The 21,685-nt window shown below is 37.1% G+C and overlaps 1 protein-coding gene across 4 annotated transcripts in view; it reads right to left on the reverse strand.

The window, feature by feature from the left end:
* Positions 1–750: 750 nt before the first annotated feature.
* The window catches only part of LOC106083676 (glycoprotein-N-acetylgalactosamine 3-beta-galactosyltransferase 1), a 91,183-nt gene continuing 70,248 nt past the window's right edge, over positions 751–21,685 (reverse strand). For all 4 annotated transcript variants that reach the window (XM_059365190.1, XM_059365189.1, XM_059365191.1 and 1 more), the window contains 4 exons: positions 17,595–17,858; positions 16,920–17,530; positions 16,561–16,845; positions 751–1,269 (listed from right to left, as the gene is read on the reverse strand). In XM_059365190.1, coding sequence (XP_059221173.1) covers positions 1,069–1,269; positions 16,561–16,845; positions 16,920–17,530; positions 17,595–17,652 — 1,155 coding nt within the window. In that variant the 5' untranslated portion in view covers positions 17,653–17,858 and the 3' untranslated portion in view covers positions 751–1,068. The remainder of the gene's footprint in view (positions 1,270–16,560; positions 16,846–16,919; positions 17,531–17,594; positions 17,859–21,685) is intronic.

Genomic DNA, 21,685 nt, shown 5'->3' on the forward strand with positions numbered 1-21,685 from the left:
GCTAAGCTTTCCGTGATAACGATGAACACCATACAGATCGGAGTTTGAAGCTCGTGTTATGCTCATAACAAACAAGACTCCGGCATTAAGGTGGGGACACAATACCAGACATGGACAGTTCCTAACTTAGATTTTCTTTTTCGAGGTTACTCTTTATCAGTTAGATCGCACTAGTCGATAACTGGGCATGGTCTGTTTAACAACCGCACCCTCTTTTCAACCTAACCTTACCCATGCTCATAGTTATCCCGTGCCGGGATACATGCAGTTATATACTTGTCCAACAGCCAGCCATGTAAACGATCAAAACTCAAATTTAAGTTTTAAAAAATTTTACTTGAGGATTTTATTTTTGTAAACTTACTTTCTTTGGATCATTTAAAGTTTATAGAATTATGCCTTACTTATGTATATTTTGAAGTTTCTTTGAATAGGTTACTTACATACATACATACATACATTAAAATGTTAATGCGAGAGCTGTTACTTACAATAATAAAACAAAATAACCAAAAATAAATCTTTAAATAAAACGCAAACAAACAATATCAATGGAAATATTTTGTGCTACAAAGCGTTTTGAATTGGTTCCTTTAAAATGAATCACAAATTAGATATAAAATTTAATTACGTTTTTGTTTCACTCTTGCCACCAACTTTTATCCTGGCTACTTTTTAAAACTATTTGCAAGGAAACTATTCTGCCAATTCCAAAAACGAATTGCTTACAAATCGAATACTCTTAAAGCGTCTCTTTCATCAATGTTTAACCCTTCCTCTTCACAAAAGGGACAATTTATTATGGGCAAGCGTTTAATCTACATACAATACCTAACTAGTTCATACATACATTTAATAGTATATCGATGATAGTACTCATTTTTTTGAAAATTGAGATTGTATATATCTGTATAATTAAATTAAAATTATCATATGGCAAATGATGTTTAGCATTTCTGCATTTCTGCACTACTTTAAGTTATTGGTATTTACATTTGAGGGGGTATTTTGATTTTTCTTTGGGTTGGTTTTATACAAAATTAATGAGGATTATTAATATTAAGTGATTTACGATGCTTCAGCCACATTCTCAGATGGTGCTATGGGCGGTGGCTCCGTTTTACCAGGTTTCAGCTTGTCCGGCAACATTTCGGGAGTATTGATAATGCCGTATGGCCTGAGATGATAAATCAGATAGTCTAGCACATACATTTGGTTGGGGGTGACATAATGAAATGAGACAGCGTGATCAGAGCAACAATCAAGACCCTGAAAAAATTTAAAAACTTAGTTTAGATAATGTTGAATAAGTAGAAAAATTCACTAGAATTGGCGACAAGACCGCAATGCCATAAAGTCTCAATGAAATATAGCCCCAAACGGAATACGAAATAAGGCCCAAACTTTTTACACGAACACACAAAATTAACAATAACTGAGGATTTATTTCGTTTTAGGACTTTATTTCATTTCAAAATAAAGTGTTTAATTTCTTATGAAATAAGGTTCCAAATTTAGAAATAAAATAAAGCCCCACAACTATTTCTTGGGACTTTATTTGGTATTACTAAATTTAAAATGAACAAGAGACAAAAGTCCCGCCGTGCGACAATTTAATATCCTACATCTACTCTTTAAGTGTAAATTGGGAGAGCCGATTTTGATGAATTTTGTCCAGCATTCCAAATGTTAATCAATTACTTCCAACTACCGTCTAGTCATGAAAGGAAACTTTGTGCAAAATTTTGAGAAAATGCTATGAGAAATGCCCTCGCAAAAGCTATGAGAATGAAAATCAGGAGTTCATACTAGCTAGCCCGGTGCGCTGCGACACTCACTAGAATTCCTTTTCGCAAAAAAAATTTTTCTTCAAATATTTTAAAGCCAGTGCCCAAAAAGACGCTCACAACGCCAAATTTTAGATTATTATTCTACTCCCAAAGACCTTTCATTAATGTCCCGACCATAGCACGGGCCCAACCTACAACCCAATCAAAAATGTTTGTTTAATTTTTTTGTGTCATAGAAAAATGCAATAACTCGTATATTTATACTTATATAATCTCTCTAGGCCCAACATTTCAAATAAAAGGCTAAATGCTTAGCTCTTTCCATTGAAATGCGTTACTGATCGAAAAATTCTCGCTTTATATGTGACTTAATTGGTTGGCGAAATTCCTTGAGCATCACTTACTTCTGTATGGCTTATTGATGTCGATTCCACAAAAGCTCGATTTCAAGTGGCTCTCAAATGTCAATATACTAAGAGCTTGTAAAATTATGTGGATGCTAGCGTGTTTATTGTGAGTGTTTCGGAGTACTTTTCTAGTAGAATTTGCATGAAATTTAAAACTATTGTTGACTTTTTATATCTTGTCCCATAAATCCGAATCATTTGTGCTATAACAACCACATAGTAAACTGTATTTTCCAAAAAAAGTCTTCAAGCTAATTATAAGGTTTAATTAAAAAAAAATTAATTTTTTTTTGTGTCTAACAACTTAAAAAGAAAAATGCTCGCCATGTCGAAGGCATTAGACGATTCTAAATGTTCAAACTTTAATGTCAGAATACAAATTCGAATTTCTAAATTATCTGATATATACGGACTGGACTTTCTCGCCGAAGTCGATTGCTTATTTTTTGAAAATTGATTTACACATCAATTGGATGGACAGAGTGCCCATTTGATGCCATTTCCTGCTTCGGGATTGATTGACATATAAGGCTCCACCAAGGATTGGTTATGTTCTTTAGACTACATACATTTAAAAGCTGGAGCTAAACTTGTATTCATATCAGGTAAGAATTGCACTCCCCAGTTTCGTAACGAGGTAACTCTGGAGATCGGTTTTTAAAGGTTTGAAGTCATAACAAAAGTCCTTGTGCACAATTTTCGCTAAATCGTGAAAAATGGCACCTTCAGAGGCCCGAAGAAGTGAATAGTGTCATAGGACGGATTAATATCCGCACCCTCTTCTCCACCTAACCTAACCTACACCAATGTTTGAGCATTCCATTTCATGCCAAAGCCTTTAAAAATAAGATAAGCGGAATACCTATTGGCATAGGCAAATATTAAACAGATGTTATTAATGCAAAAACAATAACTTCGAGTCGAAAATTCCTTTCCAAACAATTTTCTCCGAATATCGGATTTTAAAGACGAATGCGAAGAAATTGGTTCTCATTTTCAAAAAAAAAAAAAAAATTGATTTGACCTTTGCAGCTCTCATTTACCAAACTCTTAAAATCTGCTTGCTCCCCAAAAGCTTCAATTTGTGGGTGATTTGGAAGAAATTGCAGTAAATAAATTTAAATGTTTATGATATTATTCAGGGCTGTGTTTATTTAGCAAAATTTAGTCATTTATTTGGGCTCACATGCTTTGAAAGACTCGTTTTTGTGGCAAACGAGTCGTGTTGCCCTCATAAGTTTTAAAAGAAATACGCGTCGTTTTTAGAGGATTACAAAGGGAAAACGAGTCGTTTGCTCAAAACAGCTTTGGCCTTAATATAATATGAGACCATCGTGTTATAAAACACAGCAACGACTTCGCCTTGTTGATGCGCGAGTCGAATCCCCTGCTACTACTGTTAACTATTGAATGTATTCCCTGCATTTCAAACCTTCCGATTCTAAAAATTAACGTTGAGGAAAACTTTATTGGTTTACGAAAGTCGTTCGCGTACTTTATTTGCTAAGCAGTGGGCAGTGTGATTAATTGAGAAGCTGCCATATTTACTGGACGTTTTTCTCATAAGCAAAATTATATATTACATATCTTCTTTTTATAAACACTCTGGCATAGAGCCACGTTTTATTGCCATTAGAAAATCTAATTTTCCGTCCAAAAAAATCGAAAAACCCCTACATACAAGGTGGGGAGCAGCCCAAAATTGAAAAATGCCCAATTCACTCAATATTCTAATTTTACAAAACTTTTATATTAAGAGTAAAACCAAAATAAATCAAGCACGGATTATGTGTTCCAATTTTGATGAAATTGGGTTATAAAACATGTCATACCAAATTTCGTGCAAACCGCTTGAAAATTGCACCAAACATCATTATAAGTGAAAATCAAGGTATATACATGCATGATAGCTATGTATATCTTAATCTGAACCGACTTTAACCAAATTTCATTGCATTTGACTTTGAGCTATAAAAGTGGCATGTGGAAATTGATTGCATGCAAAATCAAACTGTACCCTCTACTATCACAGCCAAGCTAGTTGTGTAAGGCACAATATATGTTTCTATTTATAATAACCCAGTAGTCCATGCCACTAGTTCCAAGCCTGCTTATTCATAAGTTCCAAAGTAATCAGGACAAGTTTCACATTTGTTTACTTTCAGTAAAAACACATGGTGAATTTAATATGGGTTTGTCATTGGAGTAGCCAGCTGAAATTTGCTAATACCAAAAAATTAGTTTCGTAATTGATTTCTTGTGACATTTATCGATGTTTGAAAAATAATTTAAATTTTGTGCTTGCTCTCGGTTTTTCCTTTGTCACCCTCTCTACTTAAACAATTTTGTAAGTTTTGTCAGTGGTCGATGAGGAGATTTGAATTCATCGTCTTATGTATGGTCGCATCCTCTAGCCTACCGACATCACTTTGTTAATGATGGAATAACGCAATAAGCATAACTGCACCAAAATAATTTGCTCAAAAAAATTAAATTAAAAAAATTTAAAAATCACTTTAAAACAAATTTTTAATGAAGATACACACAAAAAAAAAAAATACGCCGAGTAAGTAAACCGACCCCTGTCAGCAGTAGCTTTTACTAGTTCGGTAAATAGTATTTGAGAGCCAAATGCAAAAATAACTAAATTTCTTGGAATTTTGCGTAAAATTGAACTGCAGGGACTAATTTGGCTTTAAAAGTTAGCTACTGAACTAGATGATTGTGCCAACTGGTTACCTGGAAAATGCCACATGAAGGTTTTCTTTATTTGCCTATTTTGAGTTATGACCGAAAATACGCAACTGGAGTCCCTAGAACTCACTACATCCAATTTGGACTTCATGTCAACGGATTATAGTTAAACGGCCTCCAAAATATTGCGTATTTTGCTTATTGGGATCAAAAGAAAAAAAAACATTAAAAATAAATGTATAAAATAGAAAAAGTGAACGCGTTTTATTTACCTATCTGTATATTAGATGCATTGCTAGGAAGTTCCTTACCCGAAGTATTTGGTCGAAATGACTACATATGGACATATAAACATGTTCGATTTAAAATACAAAAAGTGTATGTCCCGCATAAGTATAATATTGGTGTAACATTTTTTTCGGAATCGGAATCACAATAAGACGATCTACTCATGTCCGTCCGTCTGTCTACTGAAAGCACGCAACAGTCTTTAAAATTTAAGATATTGAGCTTAAACTTTGCACAGATTATTAAAGGGTGATTTTTTTGAGGTTAGGATTTTCATGCATTAGTATTTGACAGATCACGTGGGATTTCAGACATGGTGTCAAAGAGAAAGATGCTCAGTATGCTTTGACATTTCATCATGAATAGACTTACTAACGAGCAACGCTTGCAAATCATTGAATTTTATTACCAAAATCAGTGTTCGGTTCGAAATGTGTTCATTCACCGTAACGTTGCGTCCAACAGCATCTTTGAAAAAATACGGTCCAATGATTCCACCAGCGTACAAACCACACCAAACAGTGCATTTTTCGGGATGCATGGGCAGTTCTTGAACGGCTTCTGGTTGCTCTTCACTCCAAATGCGGCAATTTTGCTTATTTACGTAGCCATTCAACCAGAAATGAGCCTCATCGCTGAACAAAATTTGTCAAAATTTGAACACATTTCGAACCGAACACTGATTTTGGTAATAAAATTCAATGATTTGCAAGCGTTGCTCGTTAGTAAGTCTATTCATGATGAAATGTCAAAGCATACTGAGCATCTTTCTCTTTGACACCATGTCTGAAATCCCACGTGATCTGTCAAATACTAATGCATGAAAATCCTAACCTCAAAAAAATCACCCTTTATTATGTCCATAAGCAGGTTAAGTACGACTATGGCTACAACGGACTATATCCTGATTTAGCCCCATATAGGCCGATCTCCCGATTTAGCGCCCTAGGCTCGTAAAAGCTCTATTTATTATCCGTTTTGATTGGAATTTTGCATAACGATTTGTATTAAAATCCTCAACACCTGTGCCGTATATGGTTCACATCGGACTATGTCTTAATTTCGCCCCCACATAGACCGATTTTAAGGTCTTAGGCCCATAAAATCTGAATTTATTACCTGATTAAACTGAAATTTAGACAATAATTTGTGTTAAGATTCCCGATATCTGTGCCGAATGTAGTCCATATCTGTCTTAATGTAGTCCCCATATACAACGATCTCCCAATTTTAAATCTCAGGCTTATAAAAGCCAAATTTATTGCACGACTTCACTGAAATTGAACACAGTGAGCTGAGTTGTGTATGGTTTAGGTCGGACCATTTTTGGTATAGCCCTCATAAAATTGAAAATTGATCGCCCGATTGAAGGCCTTTCACCCATAAATAGGGAGTTTTTAACTAATTTTGCTGAAATTAAGAACATTGTGCTATGTTAAACCCCTAAATATCCTCCCCGAATATGATACTGATCGGATCACATATGGATTTTGTTTAAATTTTTGAAGAGTGATTTGTGGCGAGTGGAGTCCAATTCTGACCAAATATCGATATAAGTGCTGCAGGGTCATAATGGTGCATATTCCCCAATTGAATGTGGAGATAGCGATCCTCGTCAAGCTCAAAAGCCCGTTCTAGCCATAGGGCAGATCGCCGCGGGAAGATTATGGCCATTGGTCATTTAAAGGCGCAGGTAACTTTTCTTGTCATATCAAGTATCACTGGCACTGAGTCTTTAATCCGGTACCGCCCGGCTTTTCATGCTCATAGTCATACCGTAACGGATTTTAACGAAATGGTTTTATATATGCTGGTAGGTATACAATGTTTGGTCGGGCGAGCTTAATATTTTTTTATTTGTTTTAAAGTTTTGCTGTAGTTTGGTTGGACTGCAGCACCTCCAGCAAAATGTCTAGCTACGCCAATGTTCAAGACAAAAAGGAATCAATGTCCAGTTTTGCGCTGCGGCTTAGGTAAGCTGTCCTTTTATGCTGCCGGCAAAACACCACAACGACAAAGGGTTGCACATATGTCGTCATTGGAAATGAAAAACGTTGGTAGTATTCCAACTCCTGTGTCGGAAAATTAAATGGGCTACAACACAGCAAAGTTTAAAGCACACCCCGGGTACGACAGCATACCTGGATCCAGCAAGGAAACTGTGAAAGACACCAACATAGTGCTACGGTTACGGTAGAAACTTTGCCAGGACTCTTTGTAAATTTCATAACGTAAGATCTTACAGATCCAACATGAGCGTGTAAATCGAGGACTGATCAAGTTTCATAAGACCAGGCAGAAGTGGATGGTGAAATAATTCAATGAATAAATAGAAGAATGGATGAGACGATTGGTGAGTGTGAAAATAACTTTTGTTCCGGGTGGAATTATGAGCTTGGTAACCGTGAGATCATGCACTCGCCCGTATAAATTATACGGGTCATAGGATCGAATTCATAGTCCCTGTTATAAGAGATGTGAAGGTGCACACCACAAATCGCAAACTAAATTTGAATACCGTGGAAGGAAATTTCGACTCATTGATTGGCAGAAAGTGGATTTCATAGTTTTCAATGAGCTTAATTTTTGAAAACTATTTTCGTTATCAGAACAGGTTAGTGCTAGGTTAAAATGGATTCTCCACGCATTCTCCATGAATCTCAAGCACTACAGATGGCGTTTTGTTCGATTTGAAGATATCTTTAGTAATACGGCTAGTAAGTGGGATTATCCACCTATTAAACTACATCTAAGACAGAACGCCAGACCGGTATTTTCTTAGGCTAGAATAATACCGTTTGCATTAAGAGAAGCATACGCTGCTGAGATTGATAGGAAAATAGAATCTGCGTTCTTTAAGTAGACTTTTCGGAATGTGCCTGGACGACACATGGTGTTTCCAAGAAGGATGGACGAATCAAAATATCAATCTAAAACCCGATTCCAGAGCCCGAACAGCTTTTAACAAAATGAGTGGAGCGAATATTTTTTTGTTATCTTAACACCACTGGTCGAGGAGGAGTTGGCACATGCCTTTAAATTGAATACGCCCATCCATGGTTTAATTCGACCCACCCGTGCTGTGTATGGTGCTGCAAAAATACCAGCAATATGACGACGGCTATGGAGTCTGTTTTGCAGGGCATTTCAAACGTGTGAAACTCTTTCGATGATACATTACCCTATGCGAAATCGTAAATTGTTCTAAATGCGTATTGAGTGCAACGCCAGAGGAGTTTTTATTTTTAGAATTTGTTTTAGAATTGATGGGGATGGAATCCATAAATCTGATAATCATAACCATGTGGAGGAAGTGCAGGATGCACCTCAGCCGACAAGCCACACAAAATAGTAGACACACGTAGTAGACCACTGGATGCTGTTAAAAAAACCGTTCCAGTGGACGAAAGAGGGTGAGCACGCATACGAGGACCTTGAGAATGCACTTGCTTCATTACAAGTACTGGTACCGTAAGGAGGCAATCGTAGCACGAAGGTTAGCATGTCCGCATACGACGCTGAAAGGCTGGGATCGAATCCTGGCGTGAACATCAAAAAATTTTTTCAGCAGTGTTTATCCCCTTCTAATGCTGGCGATATTCGTAAGGAACTATAAAATTGTATGTCAGCCATGTAAAAACTTCTCTCAAAAGAGGTGTAGCTTTGCGGCACGCCGTCCGCACATTTACTGGCACGGTATAAACCGGCATTACTCAAGATGGATTTCTACCGGGTAAATACCCAACGCTTGGGTATTTATTCGGAAATTATTGGGTATTTATAATTTTGCCGATATCTTGCACATAAAAATATTTTCCAAACAATTTTTGATGATTTCGTATTCTTTGTGTATAAACCTGATCTTCTGATCTCATAAAATCGGATTTTAGTCATATATAGCAGCTGTATAGACCGATATCCAGACTTAATGTCTTGAGGCAATAAATTGATCATTTTTCATCCGATTTCGATAAAATTTGGCACAGTGATTTCTAGTAGACCCCTTCCCATCCCTGGAAAATGTGGTTCAGATCGGACCCTATTTGTATATAGCTGCCATATAGACCCGATATAGTGTAATGAGCCTATAAAAGGAGCATTTTTCATCCGATTTCGATGAAATTTGAAACAATCTGCAAAATTTGGGTATAAATGGGTAAATACGCAGGTATTTACCCTATTTACCGGGTAAATACCTTTTGAGTATTTACCCATCGCCCATCTCCAGGCATTGCCAATTATGCTTGCTACCAATGCCAGCAATGCGGCTTCGGGCGCAGTCTTGTCTCACTGCATGCTAGACGGTCGGACAACCTACCGTACCGTGTGAGCCTTACGCTATCGGGCTCTGAACGTACCCCCAGATAGACAAACAGACCCTTTCAATAACGACCGCCATTTTATACTTATTACGGAGCACAAACCACTTGCCCAAATTTAAAATCCGCATATATCTCTACCTGTTTTATGCATCTGAGTTGATTTCTTGTGGAACTTTGATTTCGATGTCGTATTCAAGGCTATGAAGGCCAAAACCAATGCGGATTATTGCTCAAGATCCATTGATGGGAGTGTAGTGGAAAATATGATGTAAGTCGAGGAATATAATGATATCGATTTATTGGCAATAAGCCAAATTGATCAATTGCCGATGAATGCTCAACGAGTGGCTTTGGAAACACGCAAAGACGAGGAGCTGGGAAAGATATGAGGATTCTGGAGCGCGGTAAGCTTCTCCGCGCATGTGGCTAAAAATCCCCGGAGATAAATTTCAAAGTTACAGGTGGCTGCTGGACTCGGGGAAGATTTACACTCGGGTCATTTAAGCAAGACGAAAGGTATCGCGAGTTAATTTGTGTATTGGTAGGAATTTGACGTTAGATCACCACTGGCACTATGCAAGTGGCCCTAGGGAGAGTATTTACGTAGACTGCGCAGGACCATTTCTGGGCACAACGCTCCTTTTAAAAACTGATTCATAGAGCAAATGGATTGAAGTCAAATATCCCCGACATATAGCTCAGCCGTTACAATCAACATCCTCGATGAATTATTCGCCAGCTACAGGCAACCAAATACAGCTGTTTCGAACAACGGAACATGTTTCGCATCAGCTGAATTCAAGTATGGAAAAAAGCGGCCAAAAATACAGAAAAGCAGCATTTATTTCCAGATTCGATGAACTTTGAAACAATGTGTTTTACTGTGCATACCAATGTCTGAACCGAATATGATCTAAAGAGGACTATATTTTCATATAGCTGCCATATAGACCAATCTGCCAATTTTCAGCAATTGCCGCATTTATTACCCGATTTCTCTGAAACGGTGATTATAACTTCGAGGGTTGCAAAAAGTTGCAGCTAAAATTTTACATGCAGCATCTTTACACCACCATTGGCATTGGACTAAAAAAGGGGAACATAAGTAACACCTTACTTGAAACCTAATTACACTGGCGAGATAACATAACAAAGCCTAGAAATAAAACCCTAATTTTAAATAATCTACAAAACAACTTGACATACACAATACTACATAAAACGTATGTTAATACCTTTCCTTTCATTATGAATTTTGTCAATATAAATTTGATTTATTTTTATACCCTCCACCATAAGATGGGGGGTATACTTATTTCGTCATTCTGTTTGTAACTACTCGAAATATTCGTCTGAGACCCCATAAAGTATATATATTCTTGATCGTCGCGACATTTTATGTCGATCTAGCAATGTCCGTCTGTCTGTCCGTCCGTCCGTCTGTCCGTCCGTCTGTCTGTCGAAAGCACGCTAACTTCCGAAGGAGTAAAGCTAGCCGCTTGAAATTTTGCACAAATACTTCTTATTAGTGTAGGTCGATTGGTATTGTAATTGGCCCATATCGGTCCATGTTTTGATATAGCTGCCATATAAACCGATCTTGGGTCTTGACTTCTTGAGCCTCTAGAGTGCGCAATTCTTATCCGATTGGAATGAAATTTTGCACGACGTGTTTTGTTATGATATCCAACAACTGTGCCAAGTATGGTTCAAATCGGCCCATAACCTGATATAGCTGCCATATAAACCGATCTTGGGTCTTGAGCCTCTAGAGTGCGCAATTATTATCCGATTGGAATGAAATTTTGCACGACGTGTTTTGTTATGATATCAAACAACTGTGCCAAGTATGGTTCAAATCGGCCCATAACCTGATATAGCTGCCATATAAACCGATCTTGGGTCTTGACTTCTTGAGCCTCTAGAGTGCGCAATTCTTATCCGTTTGGAATGAAATTTTGCACAACGTGTTTCGTTATGATATCCAACAACTGTGCTAAGTATGGTTCAAATCGGTCGATAACCTGATATAGCTGCCATATAAACCGATTTTGGGTCTTGACTTCTTGAGCCTCTAGAGGTCGCAATTATTATCCGATTTGCCTGAAATTATGTACTACGGATCCTCTCATGACCATCAACATACGTGTTTATTATGATCTGAATCGGTCTATAGCCCGATACAGCTCCCATATAAATCGATCTCTCTATTTTACTTCTTGAGCCCCCAAAGGGCGCAATTCTTATTCGAATTGGCTGACATTTTACACAGGTCTCCAACATTTAATAATATAATAATAGCAGAGCAAATCTTTTCTTATATCCTTTTTTGCCTAAGAAGAGATGCCGGGAGAAGAACTCGGCAAATGCGATCCATGGTGGAGGGTATATAAGATTCGGCCCGGCCCGGCCGAACTTAGAACGCTTTTACTTGTTTTTATTAATGTGTAGTTTTCACTTCACTTTTGCATTTAACTCACTTCTGAAACCAAGTAATTACATCTTCTCTCTTTTGGTGCTATTCATTGAGAGTACCGTTGGAATGAGTTAATCACATGTATACTTTTGACATGCCAAGCCTCTTTAGTTGAGTTTATGTATGCATATTTGGGACTAAACATTACACTTTTATTTTTTGAATTTTGGTCAATGGCAGCGACCACTGCCCAATGTGGATGTTAAGTTCCGCAAGTTCGCGGGACCAAACCACCTATCAACTAATGGCCAGACTAAACGATCGGTGCAAACAGTTAAAGGTACACTCAAGACAATGGGTGCAAACAGAAAAAGTCTTCAGAAGAAATTGAATATTTTTTTGCGCCAATGCAGAATTGCACCCCACTGCACAACTGGCAAGCCTCCTTTAATGTTGTTTTTCGGACGAATGTTACTTTGGATTTACTTCTATCTCAGAATATGACATCAAAGATGACTGAGAAACAGTATATTCAATTTAATGCAACCTTCCGTAATTTTGAACCAATACAGAGTGCATATTTTTTGCCCAATAACCAATGTTCAAACAAATGGCTGGCAGGATTGATATTAAGTCGACTCGGAGATTTACATTATGAATAGAATCCGGATTTGTATGCAAAATCAAAACTTTGAATCCATTTTTTTCCAAATGCGGAGGTATTTTGTAATAAAATTTAATTTTGTGAACATATAATGGCTTTAGAACTTGGATTCTGCGTGTGTTTATGCAAAACACCAACGAATATATCAAATAATTGATGGCAAAATTTCGATTTTGCATTAAAATCCGGACTCGAATAGTCTCACGATGGTAACGGCATTAAATGTCATATTGATCCTAAACGAAGAATTAGATTCTCGCCGGAATGCAGAATGATGTGGGAGAGGAGCATTGGCATATCTAGACATTTTTCTGGGAAGAGCTACGGCCCAACTAAAATAAAATTATTTTTTTTTGTTTCATATACCTGTTTTAAAAATTAAATCAGAGGGGTCGGTTTTTATCACATAAATGGTCTCTTGTGCGCTAAGTGCCTTGGGCACCATATACTTCTTTATGATTCTTGATGTTGGTTTCACCAAAGGAATCCAGTGCCGTATTTACTGTAAGTGTTTAAGCCTTCTTTTTAGAAAACGTAAACTATTCTTGCCAGTTCTTTTTGGCCTTATTTTTAATAGAAACAAATATTTTAAGTTTAATTTTAACAATTCTTATTACAATGACTTAAAGTTATTTTGTACATACGACATTGTTTGTTTTCAGACATTCAGTGGTCTGAATGGTCTAGACGTAAAAGCTGATCGCAAAAGTCGGTTCTAAACGATCACCTAATCGATATCAGAATACAATTTCGGATTTCCGAGTTATCTAATATATTCAGCCGAGACTTCCTCGCAGCAGATATAGTCGATTACTTGAGAAAATATTTGCAAATCTTGAGGACGGATGGCGAATTTAATGCCATTTAATTGCACCGAAGTTTTAGAACAAAAATTTCATTGAATCAATAAGTTCTTACTTAAACGGCAAAAGCGAAATATGTTTGGCTTATATACCTCCCACCAACGATGTCATTTGTTATATTCCTTGAACTAATACATTTATAAGCTGAATTTAAAAACTAGTTAAAGGTTATTCCAGGTTCTCAACAAGTCACATATGTTTGAATCTGACTGCAGTCATAACAGAAGTTTTTGTGCCCAGTGTAGTCAAAATTGAATAAGATTTACACCTTTTAGGGACTGAAGTATATGAAGATCGGTTCGAATTTCGGTCATTTGCAATCACAACTGTTCCGCATCAATAAGAAGTAATTGTGCAAAATTTAAGCTGCTAGCATTACTAGATATACATTACTAGATATTTCAACAGACAGACGGCGATCGAGAATCTCACATGGCAATCATGCACCAATATTTGGACGTTTAGCAAATGGAAAACCGAAATTTTACTAACCCTATCCCACGCTGGAGCTATAGAAATTCCATTATTTAACAAGTGTTGTTATTAGCGCAAATATGAGGTCTGATCAAAACCAACCGTTATTTTCAAGTATCAAAGAAACTGTATCAGGTTTTGTGTAACCAAAAAGTGCGTTTAACAAGTGTTTCGGAGTTTGAAATAATATCTGGGGGCATTACTTTGAAGAGGAAAATATAGTTATTGATGAATAAATAACGACAAAAATTTTAAATAGCCCTTTTTTTGATCAGGTCACGTATAATTTGTTGGGTTTCAGATCATTACTTCGATGAATTACAAACAAAAGGATTACTTCGATCGGTAACAAACGGAAGGGCGATGTTAGTATTAATTTGAAAGGGACAAGGTAGTTTTTGATGCATACAAAAATACATTTTTTTAAAATTTGAAAATAACATCATATTCCGTTTTTTTTATCAGATATTCGCCCTGCACCACTGTGGCTGTGATCAAATGTGAAGTTCGTCTCAGAAATTTCTGCTGATCCATTTATTCGCATATTCTTCCATTCAAAAAAATTCTCTACATCATATCTCCAAGTTCAAGTCATAAATTTTGACTCAATCTCCAAAACAAAGCTCCCATATTAGCAGAATATTCTTAGGAACTTATCTTCACTATTATTCACTTTTAGAGTCAACTGTTTTCAGTGGAATACAATTTATTTATTGTGCAATTAAGTTAAACGAAAATAAGTTTATATTAATTTTACAATATTTGTATGGACAAAAATTCTGGGGCTACAATTTTCTGGGTGTGGCTGAGCTACCTCCAAGACGCCCCGCCCCCTTAGCTACGCCAATGGAGAGGAGTGCTTTGTATTAATCTGGCATTCATATTATATGAATTGTAATTTTCATTCGATTGCAACCCTGACATATAGAAAGAGTGTTAATGTAAAAGAGTTACATTTTGTTTGTATTGTATTTTGTAAGTTGTATTATTTTGTTGCGTTTCAATATATAGAAAAATCTGTCTGCAAAACCATCATATATGTTCATAGAGTGTCACAAAAAACAAAAAATATTTTTTGTTTGAAACGCATACCCTCAATTTTTTCCCTTTTGATCCCAATAAGCAAAATACGAAATATTAAGGCGATTGGTTAACGATAACTCATGCCGCCATGACGTCCAAAGAGGGATGTAGTGCTTCTAAGAAATCTAGTTGGGTATTTTAGGTCCAAGCATGAAATTGGTAAACTAAGTAACATATGGAATATGAAAAAAAAAACAACAACAAACTTCGCCCTGCACCATGTGATCAAATGTGAGGTTCGTCTCAGAAATTTTTGCTGATCCGTCTATTCGCATATCCTTTCTGTGCTTATAGTCCATCTGGCGTTTGTGTCCAATCATTAGGCATATTACTTTTTTAGCTTAAAGACAAACGCCATAAATTTTGATAAAAGTCGGTTCAGATTTAGATATAGCTCCCATAGATATAATTCCCTAAATTTAAATTCCCTAGTTACTGCAACTGTCAACAGATTTGCATGAAATTCGGTGTGGATTAGTGTTACACATCTGATAGCTTCTGCTAAATTTTATCAAAATCGGTTCAGTTTTGGATACCAAATGAAAATCGGGCGATATGTATATGGGAGCTATATTTAAATCTGAACCGATTTCCACCATTAACCGATCGTCATGATGTATTGTATTTTGCGGAGGGTATGAGTTTCTCTATTTGCAAAAAAAAACTCCCTTATAGGATGGGAGGGTCTTATGTACATGACACGTCAGTTCCAATAGATTGGTCAAACTCGCCTTTGTCATGTTGGCTATGTGAAATGATTAGTGTGCTGGGATATTTTTCAAGAATCCAGTTTGGGAATATCACTTCATTTTGCGATCCCCCACACTGAAAAAATGTTTGTCCTAATTTTAAAGATTCCAGCCAAAAATTTGCATACTTAATTTAAAGATTATCAATTTCCTAACATTTTTATGAAACATTGCCTTAGGTGAAAAATATTTTCATTTATATTAAGGATTTTTTATTTTAAATGAAAGGTTAATAAATCCTTAGCTTTGCGTCTTGTTATTAAAGATAAAAATCTAAAATGAATGTAAAAATATATAATAAGTGTAATTCATTGAAGAACTCTATTTCTTAAAAGCCCACTTTTAGCATTACGCAAACGACTTAGAAGCGGATTACGCCATGTCGGTCTCCTTTCAGACTTAAACCTCACAGTGAAACATATATTGCGAAAGCATCTGTGAACTGTATTTGAAATTCGATTACAATTATGTGCAACCGGTAAGGATTTATAGATCTCAGATTTGCAAGAAAATTCCAAGGCATGATATTCCAAAATCATTTGAAACTCACACAAAAATGCCGTTTGTGAGTGAAATGCGATTCTCCATAAAGACATTTGGAATTTCGCCCGGAAGAGTTTATGAAATATTTTGGAAATGTTTAACATTCACTTTTTTGCAATATGACATTTAAACAAATGTTTTGAGCTAAAAGATTTCAATTAGTTTGCATTTGGACCCTTGAGACTTAAGAGTGCCTTCTTTCATTCATCTCTCCACTTCGACAAACGTTTTTACAGAATAAGTATTAGATGTGTAAAAAAGACTTACCTCATCTGTTTTGTAGTAAATGTATTTCCAGTACCAAAATTTCTTATCCGTATGATTTGGTATTAAATGATGTTCAGGAACAAAGGGAAAGAATCGGCCTCGAGCTTGAGCATCTCTGGAATCGCCAGCGATTACATGGACTTTCTCCAAGCATTTACCTATTTCCACGTCTTCAGCACCACTATTCTTTTGACTGCATAACTTTGGATTCGGAATAGCCCTTTCTACAAAACGTTTGACGGCTTCTTTGCTTAACGCATAACCAGCGCCACCAGACATATAACCCTGAAAATTATTCAAACAATATTATCATTGGCTTTTTCTTTCTAAAGCATTGCATTGGATCCATTATAATTAACCTGTTTCACAAACGGTTTAAAACGACACCCAAAGTATATTGGAGTCTCCGGGCTATAGGGATAAAGGAGAAACCGCAAATTTTCAACTATGGTATACGTATCATCATCGGCCTTAAAAAACCAATCAGCGTCATCCAAATGATTTGCATAGATATACTTATAGGCCTCCTTTGTTTTGGCCCACAAATTGTTGCGGCCTTCGGCTACGTTCAGAGCCACTGTACCAAGATCCTTATCTTCAGCAGAAGACATAAATAATAATTTATTGCACCGTTTGCCCCAGGTTCTCTTCACATGTCTTGCCTTGGACTGATGGTTCTTGGGATTGGTCATGATCCAGCAAAGGACACGTACTTCGTTGTAGAGTTTTTGGGCTACCGTGTTGTTTTCATGGACATGTTGATGGCTACCCACATCCATTTCCGGACCGGCCAAATCCATTAAGCCATGACTATCGTGAGGATCGTCGTTTACATCACCATGTTGATGACCTGAATACAACATCCACTCCGGCTTCTCTGGTGTGGATAAAACAAACAGTTCGGCCAGGCAAAATCCCACCACCAGACCCACTATAAGGGATACTAGGGAACGACGATTTGAGCGAGATCCTGACACAATAAAAATAATACAAAATTGTTGTTGCCACATGCAAAACTGCTAGACAATATTTACCTTCTTGCACAATTGTTCTGCCTAGTAAGCCGTTGGCGGTCATCTGTGAAAGCTTCATTTGTTGCCTTTTGTGGAGTGTGTTATATGTATTTGCAACTAAATGTAGTAACTAACTTTCTAACTTGTGTCGACCTAGGACATATTTTGAATCAATATCCCTTCAACTATATCGATTTATCACAACTGCTATTCTAATTGTTAGTACATAAATATATCTTTGGTATTTGATTTCTGTTGGTCGTCTTTGATTTTAATTCACATTTTCTGAAAAAAGAGAAAAACAGAGGTGTTCTTAGATATAATTAAAGATAATTTCCAAACACTTCAAATTTTATAAATAATTTGTATAATTCACAAAATTAGCCATAGCGCTATGTAAAAAAACCGATATTTGGTCGGATTATATCAGAATTATAATATTCCCTCTTTCCATTTTCACTGAAATACTTGACATATGTATACCCATTACCATAGAATGGAAGGTCTATTCATTGCTACTGCAAAATTTTTATATTAAACATGTCGAAATATCGGTTTTGACTCGTATTTGGACGTAAAATTCTAAGACCATTAAGCAGTCTTAGTCTTTATTTCTGTCCGTCTATTCGTCCCTCAGTTGTCATTCAGAATAGAGATATTGCACTGAAATTTGGCAGAGATCTGCCTAAGGTCCCTACGCAGGTTTTTTAAAGGGCTAATTCGGACGTAGAAGGCGTCTGCCCTTCCAAGAAAATTCACTAATTTGATAGCGCGACATACGCCAATCACCGATCCATTCCTGACCAGCTCATCTGCCGCTTCGTGAAATCTCTCTTCAACTTATTGATGTCTTTATACCAGGGATTGATATTATTTGGGAACTATAACTGACTATAGGCAAATTAGGACGTTACTTAATTTTTTCTACTTTACTCTTAAATGTATGAAAATCTGTGTACATTTTTATAGCTCTATGTTCACCCTTATCATTTTTGTCCAACAAATGAAGGCCAACGAATGTATGTGAGTCGCCAGTGTCGCTTGACTGCACACATACAATGGCACAGAATAGTCCACATACCCCACTCAAAAAACACGTTTTACAAAACGCAATTTTTTATGAAAACGTTGTTCTAAAAAAAATTGAATGTTGCTAAAATTGGTCACTATGGTTACTTGTGTTACAAATACATAATAATTATTGGCTAAAGTTATATCCAAATAAAAATGTCAGTTTACGTAGCTGCCATTGGCCAAAAGGTATGTAGACATATATGTGCCACTGTATATCGTGATAGTCCCCAGGGACTTCGGGACCGCAAACATGCCCGCCTAAAAGACGCTACACTCGCCAAAAAGCCTGTGTAATTCCCCGATTTCAGGGAATGAAGAATGCCGTCCCAGTGCCCCCACGTTCGTCCGACTCCCATAGTCTTGCGGCGATCTTCATTACCACACACCCAATATACAGGTGCATGCGACTTAGATTGAGAATGGTATTCAGCGCCTCTCTCATGGCTGATCTTTCCTCCAGAGATCAGCACTGCCACGGTATCCTGAATCTTCTCGCACATCTTGCAGAGGGCACAGTTGTACAGAGCCTTATGCCACACCAGACATTTAAAGGTGAAAATTGACCAATCAAATGTCATAAACATCCAGTGCACCGTTCCCGGCATAAGCCTTCAACTCTTTCCTGTTGAGTTCTGTCCCCTTTTGACCCCTTCTTCGACATTCTTTCCCCAAGTTAGTTTCGGGTCAACAATCACGACCAAAAACATGGCCTCCGAGGGAGCGGTAGGGTGCAAATGTCGATTCAGGACAGATCGGCTGAAAACACCCAACTTCCTCCTCATGGCGAAAAGTCAACGTAAAGTAACAAAAAACGGCCCACCACCATGATTAAGATGTCCATGTAGGCAACGACCCTAACTAAGGCCTCAGAATCCCATTGATAGCCAGAATCCACAAGATAGGGGACAAATCCCCTCCTCTCGGGGATGCTTTTGTCACAATATTCTTATCGAGGAATCTGCCAGTAATGCGTTGAAAATCCGGCCTTTCACCATCGTATCACCCCAATTTACCAAAAAGACTTCAACTACACGTTATTAAAGCGCCCTCTTTGTCCAAGAAGGCCCCCAAAACGAATTCGCCCACACCCAAATTCCCCTCGATGTAGCCAACTAATTCACTGTCAACCTCCGACCCTTAGTTGTTAGCCGCATACCAGTGAAGGGTGTAGACTGTCCCTAATAAATGTGTCACAATTAGTCTCTCCAGGGCCTTTAAAATGAAGGATTAGACACTGAATGACCTGTTCTACTTTAGGATAAAAACCACCCTAACCTTCCGCCACCTAGTAGGTGCGTTTTCCAGCAAAACAAAGTACCAAAAAATCATCTAAATGAGCCGTATAACAAACGGGCTTGCCTTTTGCAACATAGCAGAAAGTACGCCATCCGGTCACGTTGTAGGGTTCAAACGAATTCAGCGCCCAGAGTTTAGTTTCAGAAAGGCTTTCGAGACTCTATTTTCCTTTAAAAGAATCATAGGTAACAGATGGATTAAAGGGAAAGAACTAGCTATACTCGACAGTGGTGCGGCCAATCCTGGCGTAAGGATGCAATGTCTAGTGGCCTGTGACTATAAGGAACATGCTGGAACTGGGCAAGATTAATGCGATTGAAATTAATAAGCGGTTCTATAGGTGCTATCGCGATTAGGTTTCTAGGGGATGTTGTTGGAGTCCATCCAGCAGAAAATCGGGCATGAGAATGCTAACCAGATTCACGCAACTTAAACGATTTCAAAAGATGTCGAACAGACTTATCCTTCTCGTCAGGGGATGGCAGAGAAGGGGATTTTAATATTATTCCAGATGGATCGAATATAGAACGAATTTTAAATTGCGCAGAACTCGACTTAAACTTCTCTTTTCGTATCAGTGCTGCGCAGCGGTAGGGAATATTTGGGACAACTGGACAGACATTTCGACCATATTTTGGGTTCCTGGTCACAGCAAAGCAAAAGAAAAGATGAAGAAAATGCATCTGAAATGGCAAAAAAAAACAACACTTTAAGCTAAGTCTTTTTATGACACCCCCAAAAGATGGTTATAATTTTCTCTGTCATTGTTTGAGTAAGAAAAAGGAATCTTTTTCAGAGGAATTACAGTGAACCTCAAGGTGGCATCCGAAAATAGCTTGACATCCAGTGTTTAGTATAGTCCTCTTTTAACCTAAACCAAACTATGCAGAAGACATCCATGCCTGAAATGCCACAAATCGGACCAATGTTAGATATAAACTGACTTTTGTCTTCTCTTAAACTTATGAAAGGATAATTATATTCCATGAAGTACAAGCTTGGGAAGAATCAGCGCTGATTTTTCTTGTTAAAAAAATAGCGGGGATACTTCTCTTTATTGGTGAGCCCCAACGTTTTTTGTTAACAGCCGATACCAAACCTAATCGTTGAAGATCTTTCCTTGCTGTCCACTCACTGTCAGGCTTGGTTATGGCGGCTGTTTTGGTGTTCTTACTCTTAATTACCAGTAAACCTTTCACAGATCAAGCGTATCTATTGGAAAGCAAATATTGCCGAGATTTTTTGACTTCTGGTGCTTCAACGTTTCGCCTCTTTTGCACTTTTAAAACTGTTCTGAATTATTCTTTTTTGTCAATTCAATGGTTTCTTTTTCACTGGCTTGATATTTCCGCATTTTTTCAAAACCATTCATCAACTAATAAACACGTGCCAGTTTTGTGCATTGATTTCTGCTGTTAAGCTATCAAAAAGCCTAAACTACAATATAGTGGTTGCCACCTTAAACAAAAGCGCGTTACAGTGGCTTCATTGTCATTTTCAAAAGTGAACTTAAAGTACATACTTAACTTGCACAATTAACAATTTTGGTTAAATTTAGCGATGAACAAAAAAGTTTATAAATATTTCAAATTCACTCTTCGTAATTCTGTATCCAAATGTGATCGACACAGTATGTTTAAATTTGGACAAGAAGTCCAATACTTTACAACTAACAATTCCAAATTTCAATGATATGTGTAATGTATGAACTATATGGCGACTATATCAGGTTATGGACTGAT

Source organism: Stomoxys calcitrans, chromosome 3 (assembly GCF_963082655.1).
Source record: "Stomoxys calcitrans chromosome 3, idStoCalc2.1, whole genome shotgun sequence".
Taxonomy (NCBI): domain Eukaryota; kingdom Metazoa; phylum Arthropoda; class Insecta; order Diptera; family Muscidae; genus Stomoxys; species Stomoxys calcitrans.